The sequence below is a fragment of the Pseudophryne corroboree genome, chromosome 8 (genome assembly GCF_028390025.1).
Source record: "Pseudophryne corroboree isolate aPseCor3 chromosome 8, aPseCor3.hap2, whole genome shotgun sequence".
NCBI lineage: Eukaryota > Metazoa > Chordata > Amphibia > Anura > Myobatrachidae > Pseudophryne > Pseudophryne corroboree.
In genome coordinates this window covers 421839157-421848299 of record NC_086451.1, presented here as the reverse complement: position 1 = coordinate 421848299, position 9143 = coordinate 421839157, and the positions used below count along the sequence as shown (strand labels likewise).

At 45.7% G+C, this 9143-nt stretch overlaps 1 protein-coding gene across 1 annotated transcript; it reads right to left on the bottom strand.

The window, feature by feature from the left end:
- Nucleotides 1–3848: 3848 nt before the first annotated feature.
- Nucleotides 3849–8804, bottom strand: LOC134949408 (mRNA decay activator protein ZFP36L1-like). Its single transcript, XM_063937961.1, has 2 exons — nucleotides 8663–8804; nucleotides 3849–7249 (listed from the first exon to the last, which is right to left on the bottom strand). The coding sequence occupies exons 1-2, from the start codon at nucleotides 8735–8737 to the stop codon at nucleotides 6311–6313; spliced, it is 1014 nt and encodes a 337-aa protein (XP_063794031.1). The 5' UTR covers nucleotides 8738–8804; the 3' UTR covers nucleotides 3849–6310.
- Nucleotides 8805–9143: the final 339 nt, after the last annotated feature.

Genomic DNA, 9143 nt, shown 5'->3' with positions numbered 1-9143 from the left:
GCACCCTGCAACTTCTTTGTGTTCCCACAAATCAAGGGCAAGATGCGTGGGATTCATTTTGAGTCACCAGAAGCTGCTGTGGAGTCGTTCATCCAGCATGTAGAAGACATATCTGCTCCGAGATGGTCCAGCTGCTTCTCCCAGTGGTTTGAGCCCACGGAACTTTGCATAGACTCCTCTGGCAAATAGGCAGTATATTCCATATTTTTTCAAATATAATACTCTTGTGCATCTGGAAACTTATTGCACTCATATGTACATATAAACACACATAATAGAAATATATATATACAAACATATTAAAGCTCGATTTTAAACATTTAAAATGATCTAACGTAATAGGGCATGTCACCGTTTTTACATAGAATAAAAAAGTGTGACAGGGCCTTTAAGATGCAATTGATGTGTGAAGCATAGACTGGCACTTCCTTTAGGCCAGCTTGACCGTATGCTGCCAATTCAATTGGGAACTCTTCACACGGTTATTAGCCAGATGGAATAGTGTTGAAGACCAATCATCCGCCCACCCTCTTGAATTACTGAATATTCAACCTCCAGCTACCACTGTACACGAAATGCCCATATAAAAGGGGTTAAATCATATGCCCCCTCCTTTACAAATACTGAGAGTGCGAGGAAGGGGGCAGAGGACCAGATCCTGTGTATTTTATCCCCCTCCTCCAATCCACAATGCTCCTCATTACCATTTGACTAGGTGGTGTACAGGGGGAAAACACTGCAGGAGTTGGGGAAACAAAGGGATTAAATGTGTGTATCTGACTTGGCAGTAAAGGGTAAAGTGTGATAAACAAGCCTGCAGGCTATGGGGGAGGGGGAAGTCTCCCTATATACATACAGCCAGGTCCACTACCCCCCCTCCTCCTTGACATTAGGGGGTCTGGGCAAAGAAAAGACCATGGTCAGTTCTGTTATTTGGATGGGAGTTGAGTGGCAGAGAGGGGTGGGGGCACAGCGCGGGCCGCAGTAGGACAGATGTTGGTTGTACGTCCTGGCTCTAGAAGTAACTTTAGACAATATCCTGCAGCAGGGGAGGAGGTAATGCTTAAACCACAAAAAGCTGTTTCTCCAGTTAATCGCAGCTCCCCTCCCCCCATTCAATTAACTATTTCCCTCCAGTCACCGAGAGAACATGGAGGGGCAAGCAAAGACCCCACGTCACAATGTGACTACATTTGCATCTCTATATTACTCTACAAAAGCAAAACACAACTGCACGAACAATTGACATTAAAGTTGCACCGTCTCTCCAGACTGCTGCCCAGAATTATATTGCGTTCCTGCCGACGATGGCGAGCCCCCTGGCCACCACGCATGTGGTGTATAACTATCCTTTGCCACAGTGGTGAACCCTTGAAAATAGTATAAAACGAAAAATTTTATTTCAAAAAGAAAAAAAAAATGCCAGAGACAAAATGTTTTCTGCGTGACTCATCTTATTGAATAAAACATGAAACTTCCTCATCTCACAAAGGACTCAACCCCAAAGAAGCGAAAAGAAAATAACTTGTTAGTAATGCCGGCCTGTCTGCTGCGTAGAGTAAACATGGGATGAATGGCAGCTCCCACTTAGTGTATGCAAATTAAAGGGGGAGGGGCAGCTGCAGTTTATGCACTGAAGGCTTGGAAAGAAGAAAGAATAGGGACATTTACTTTCCATGTTAGGTCCATGTCCCCTTCACATTTAATTTGATTCCAGTATTTGCACCATGTAAAGTTTTCTTTTTTATATTGTAAGGCTCAAATCCAAATAATTGGTTGATTTAATAGGATGTAGTTAATATCCCAGTGGTCAAAATTCAGATGCCGGGAACCCGACCACCAAGAATGCAGACAGCTGCACCAGGGCTATTCCCACTTGTGGGTGTCCACGACACCCAGAGTGGGAATAGAACCTGTGGCGAGCGCAGCGAGCCCGATAGGGGCTTTCTAGCGCTCGCCCCGCTGACGGCCGGGATTCCATCACCAACCTGATTTAATGATAGTGTAAATGGTACGCTGCTGCTGTATAAAGACTAAGGGATGGGGAACTTTCGGCCCTCCAGCAGTTGAACTACACATCCCAGCATGCCCTGCAACGGTTTTAGCATGGCCAAATAGCAAACCTATAGCAAGGCATGCTGGTATTTGTAGTTCAACAGCTGGAGGGCCAAGTTTCCCCGCCCCTGATTTACACTGATCAATGGAAAAACCAATCACTTCTCTAAAAAATGAAAAATTAAGCATAGATAACACTAACGAATCATTATCCCGGCAATAAAGAATATTCAAGGAAGATTTATCAAAAGGTCTCTTGCCGGTACAATGGCTCCAATAAGTGCCCATCGCAATGACAGGTGAGTTTATACCCCTTTCAGACAGCCAGCAATAACCCGAGCTATTGCACGTGAATGCGCAGCAAGCCAGGTTGCTGCACAGTCAGAGAGGCCAGTAGAAATAACCCAGGGACCTGGTATTTCAACCCGGGTAGCGAGTAGGGTTGAACACTGGTTCACTGAAGAGGTGGCACTTGGAGATCATCTCATCTCCAAACACTGCCTCGGGATGCGTCGGCAGTGATGTCACCAACCCGGCAATAAGCCAGGCCAGACCACCAGTCTAAAAGGGGTCTCAGCCGGGTCACACCTGATAAGGACCTGTGTACAATCCCAGGTGCGACTCTGCTTTAGCGGCCTGAAAGTGTAGTGATTACACTCAGCTATTATTAGACAGAAGTAGTGGCGGCTCCAGGGGTGATAATTCAAACAGCGGAGCCACACTAACTGCCCCCCCAAACATCGCCGGCTGGGACTCATCAGCAGTTGGTTGGGGGGGGGGGGTTGAAAAAGCATTACATTTATGGATTAAAGAGTTCCTTGCATAAAACAGGATGTGGAATTTGGTAGAATTATGGCATACTGTACGGAGCAATTTGAGCTAGTCTGTGTTTGTCCACTAGAACCATTGTGTTGTCAAACATCTAGGGGTAGCCACCCATTTGTGGGGTACAAAAACCGTTCCAAAGTGCATAACAAAAAGGAGCTCTGGTGGGCAGTAGAAAATATATTCTTCAGTCAGTTGAAAGTTTTCCAAACACCAACATTACAGTCCAAGTTTTAAGGCTATCCATACCAGATGGTTACAAATTGACTTAAGTCAACTCTGCTTAAACATGGATTTCCTTAAAACCTGGACTGTAGTGGTAGACTTTCAGAAACAGAGTTATGAGCCCTACACATTTGTCGATCCGCCGCCAAGCTGCCCCGACGGTGGATACGGCCGACCCGGAGGTGTGGGGGGAGTGATGGGGAAGGGGGTGAAGTTTCTTCATTCCACCCCCCCTCCGGCCACCTGGCTCCATAGCAGTACAGGCAAATATGGACGACATTGTCCAAATTGGCCTACATGCACAAGCGACGGGGCACCAGCGATGAACGAGCGCGGGGCCGCACATCGTTCATCGCTGGTGCCTCCACACTGAAAGATATGAACGATCTCGTTCATATCTCTCAGTATTCTCGCTCAGTATGTAGGGCCCATAAGTCAATTTGGTCTCAGACTATTCAAGAGATTCATGGATACACTTACTGAGAATAGGGGTTTCAAAGTGCCTGGCTTTGCATTCATTAAGCCACTTTGAAAGAACCAAGCTTTAGTTAATATGCCCCTTTGAGTTCTTGAAAGTTTTATATATTAAGCGGTTGTCATTATTGGAGTGCCACAGTGGAACTGAAACATGTGCATAGCACTGTATACAAGTTCCCACGGTAACAAAGGAAAATATATAGCGTGTAAATGAAGTATTACTAAACAAAACACAGACATATTTAACAAACAAAAGTTTGGTTTATTAGATCATGGCACAATTAGTAGCAATAGAAACAAATAAGTTAATGTTGTATTAAAAAGTTGTTACAGGGGAAAAAAAAAAAAAAGTTTACAACATAATAAATTAAACGAAAAAAAAATAAAGTTTAAAAAAAACAACACACAAAAAAACCTGCATTGCTGCCAACACAGGGCAACATTTCAGGATTTATATTATTCTCTTCCACATTTTATGTTTAGGTCTTTAGGTTAACGGGCAAAAAAAAAAAAACAGAACAAAAAAAAAAAAAAACAACTTTACAAATAAATTAAAATAAGATTAATATTTGGTCTCATTCAATTGTGGTGAAATTGAGAAGGGATGAAAAGCTTCCCAGAAGCCCTCGGTCACAATGCAACCCCCCCACAATCGTCAGCCCCCCTTAGACCATTAGTCTGTAAGCACTTCAGGATAGCCTAAAAAGAAAAGAAAAAGTTACACCGAAGAAGTTCAGTTCCTAACTATCGGGGGCACGTACCTGCACCCCATTATTTTGCATGTACTTTCTACAACGGGCTTGTGGTAATTACTCCAGTTACCCCATATAAGAGTCATTCAAATGACTAAGTTCCGTACATACGGCGCTATTTTAGGATCCACTAGATCCTCCATTACATTTTAGCTCCCTTTTGTTTCTGTGCATCCAACACGGATCATAAAAGTGGTGCAAGTGGGCGTCTCCATTCAATTCAGTTCCACCCACTGCGCTGACGTAAGATGTGGACTATAATATAGTGTCTACATATGCATTGACAGACTAATGCCTAGAGTTAAATAACTGTAGCTTAAAACCCCAAACCCTCATTAAAACACTATGCAACATAACACCACTGGGTAAAAACCTTTTTTTGGTTAACGGTACATAAACGGCTAGAATAGGTTCTGCTCTTTGACACTGCAAAACAGAGGACCAACCTGTACTGGAAACATACATACTGTAGCTCCAGCAGAACGCTCAACAACAGCAGAGGCTCCTTGCTTCCATAAGCAATGCAGGTGCCAAGTAAACTAAATAATCTTAGAGGATACTTAAATATTTTGCCCACAACACTCCCCGGAAGGGATCAGGTAATCAACAGTGCAAGTAGGAGGTCCAAACCCCAAATGCAGACGCCAAACCGATCACTGGCCGCATACAGGGATGGTCTCCTAAACGTAGGGTTCAATAACCGTTCCACAAAATAACAAATCGATCCCAAACGGGAGAATACTTAGGAGTACATAATATAATGGTCTACTTATATCCCTAGAGCATGCCAAGCCATCTGAAGCACCCAGCAATGTAAAAGATTAGTTAGAACATGAAAAAAATTGTCATAGAAAAATAGTTCTCTGTATCACAAGGGTTCTAGCCAGACATCTGCTCTTAATCAAATCAAACTTTGTAATGTACAATTCTATAATCAAGGCAGAAAGAAATCTAGTACAAAAACTGCTCAACTATGGAATTATATAAAAAGGATATAAAAATACAGGTCACGTTAAGCTTTCAGACGCCGTAAAAGGCGTTAATAAAATAGAATATTTAGTAAGCCCCATTCATTGGAGCTTTTTTTTTTTTTTTTTTTTTTTATGCTTCGAACGGCAGTGTGGCTTGGCACTGGTTGGGTTAATATATGTGCAACGACTAAAGGAATTACGACCTTCAAACTTGTAAACTAGATTCAGATGGACCACAGGAAATACTGGCAGTCTGCAATACCTACAGAACGCATCTTTTAGCTTGCAAATGGTGCACAATCACACTAGCTTCAATGCAGACTTCTGCAGTCATTTACAAAACTTGGGGGTTCTATTTACTAAGCCTTGGACGGAGATAAAGTCGCCGGAGATAAATTACCAGCCAATCAGCTCCTAACTGACATTTTACAGGCTGGGTTTGAAAAAGGTCAGTTAGGAGCCGATTGGCTGGTACTACGGGGGACATTTACTAAGCAGTGATAAGAGCGGAGAAGTGAGCCAGTGTAGAAGTTGCCCCATCAACCAATCAGCAGATCTAATTTTGGTAATTTTATAGTATGCAAATTATAGATGTTACTTCAGTGCTGATTGGTTGCCATGGGCACTTCTCCACCCTTATCACTGCTTAGTAAATGTCCCCCTTTATCTCCATCCAAGTCTTAGTAAATAGACCCCTTAATTCTATTGTACACACAGGTACTGTACAGTAACAACCCATGGCACAGATTTAATATTACACTTAGAAGTTAAGAAACAAGTTGGGAGAATCAGACCCCAATTAGTATAGGGCAGTAATAAGTTAGGAAACAGGGTTTGTAGAGTCCCACAAAGGAAAACAAATATGATATATTACTACAAATCATTAATATGCCGCAACAGGCTTGTAACTGCTGCTCCAGCCAAAGTACTCAATACCTGCAGACAGTCAATCAGGTAGCCAAGCACAAAGCAGCGTGGGGTGGCAAGAGCAACAGATAGGGGATCTCAGTCTGCAAGAAAGCTGAATATCGGGAGACGCTTTGCTTCCAGAGAGTTCCCACAGGCAGAGAAGGATTCTTCCTCACCCTCCGGCTGGGACGAGGAATCCCATCTTTCGGCTACCTTAGCATCCCCTCGCTTCCAAGGAGAAAGCTGGAGTTGCAGACTGCCAATCACTGGGTTCTGCATAGGTGGGCGAGGAGGAGACGATGGCCTATATAAGGTCAGGCCTAGGGTGACAGGAGGGGAGATGGGCGAAGGAGGACCAACACTGGCAAAAGGATTGGATGTGGGAGTCACTGGGCTGGAAGGAGAGAAAGGAGACAGCGAAGCGAGTGAAGAAGCAAGGGAAGAGGAGAAAAGGGAGAGTGAAGAGGAGGATGAAGAAGAGGGTATCCCCGAGCAGCTAATACTGTGTCTCAGAAGAGGCGGGCGTTGCCCCCTAACACCACAGCTGAATCTCTGTTCCTCGGCATTGTGGATAAAGTGACAGCGGGAGCCGTAGGGACAGAATCCGATGGTGTGATAAGTTCTGCACAACTCCGTCTTGTACTTGGGATGTCGGTTCAGGCCCCTGAGCTCCCCTGTTCCATGTGCAAACTGACACTTCGAGCCGTACTTGCAAGAGCCGCTCTCGTGGAACGTGCGGCACAGCTCAGTCTTGTAGCGGGAAGACGACGATCTGGAGGTGACAGGAGACTTTTTACTCTCCTCAATCATGCTGACAGAGCGCTCCGCTTGGAAGGGAATGTGACGTAGCGGATTTGAAGGGGGCAGCTCCGAATCGCGGTTCCATGGACTTTGTAGAGGCCAAGCAGTGGAATCCAATAAGTTCTCTTTGCCATTCGTGCTGTCGTTGAGGTTTACTGGACAGGAGGAGTGGATGTTTGGCTGCTCCTCATGGGGACCTTTTACGTTCACCCCTGCCAGCAGGGATACAAAACTCTGCAAAAGGGGAGGAATAAAATAAGGGGGTCAGAGATAACGCATATTACCCAAAGAGGTTTCCTAACAAAAGCCTTCTACCTGTATAGACATTTTAGTGTTCCCACCCACAGGCGCAGTCAGCAGCCAAATGTCGGACACTATCTGTAGCAAACTCGCCATCATTCCATCATACATAGGGTTACCATACTATGCCTTTGTACCGGGACACTAATAGATTACACAGGTTCTGTGGCTGGTTGACTTCAAGTCTGCATTTCACCTGGTTTTAATCAGCCACAGAACCTGTGTAATCAATGTGTATCCCGGTTTAAAGGGAGGGTATGGTAAACCAATACATACCTGGAAAACACTGCAACATACAATGAGAACAATGTTTACGAGGGGTTAGTCTTTCAAAAAAACAAAAAAAAACTACAAATTAAGATATAGGACAAGCTAGAATTCAGTCTTCTACACAACCCAGCAGTGAAGGAGACGCAAGAAGTGCTGAGAGCCCATCCACAGTCAATCTTGGGATAGTAAGACAAGTACACAAGGTTACAAGTTATATTATTATAGCATAACACAATATTGAGAGTAAACGCAGCACACAATATACTGGGGCAAGCCAGCAAGGCACATACAGAGGCAAGGCAGCCAGCCTCATGCAATACCACCTGTGCGCAGTCATGCACCCTATATATGTACACTGCCAACACACAGTATAGCGAGTACACCTAGCACAACATATACACGGGCAACCCAGCAGCAAGGATTATACAGAGGCAAGGCAGCAATGTAGACAGGTCTCTCACGCAGCCAGCCCGTGAGCTCACCTGCGCCCACCCTACTGTACATGCGCACAGCCACCCGTGCACCCTACTGTACACGCGCACAGCCACCCGTGCACCCTACATGCACACAGCCACCCATGCACACAGCAATCCATGCACCCTACATGCACACAGCAATCCATGCACACAGCAATCCATGCACCCTACATGCACACAGCAATCCATGCACACAGCAATCCATGCACACAGCAATCCATGCACCCTACATGCACACAGCAATCCATGCACACAGCAATCCATGCACCCTACATGCACACAGCAATCCATGCACACAGCAATCCATGCACCCTACATGCACACAGCAATCCATGCACACAGCAATCCATGCACCCTACATGCACACAGCAATCCATGCACACAGCAATCCATGCACCCTACATGCACACAGCAATCCATGCACACAGCAATCCATGCACCCTATATGCACACAGCCAGCCATGCAATCCACGTGCACACAGCCTGCCACGCACCCTACGAACAGCTAACCATGCAGCATGCACACAGCCTGCCATGCGCTTCACATGCCAAACTTCCCATATAGCACATAAGATGGCATGTTAATAAAGGGCCCGGTTACCTTAGACAGATCCGTGTCCAGCTCCGGGAAGGGGCTCAGCAGGCTGGACGGCATGTCTGTGTATCCCGCCGGCATGAGTGGGCTGGGAGTGCCAACTTCTGCTTCCACCTCGTGCTCTGCAAAAGTGGAATGTTTGTAAGCGGGGCAGATGGTGAGCCCCATAGCCACGCCCCCGTCCCCGGCCACGCCCACCCGCACTGCTGAGCAGCCGTGCTCCCAGTCCCAGCCTGGGCTGCCCAGGAAAAGTCCCTCTGTCCTATCCCAAACTTTCCCTCCTCTTCCTCAGCTATGATGATGAGTTCTTCCGAGACTCAGCCTCACTCTGACCCTTCTCTCTCTCTCTCTCTCTCTTCCTCCAGTTGTTACTTTGTTCTGTCCTTACATGTAGACTGCCCGTCTCTGTATCTTGCTCAGACTATAGACTGCTGTGCTGCAGAAGGTGTGAGTGCACTGGTGTCACCAGAAGCCACTGGGGTGCAGC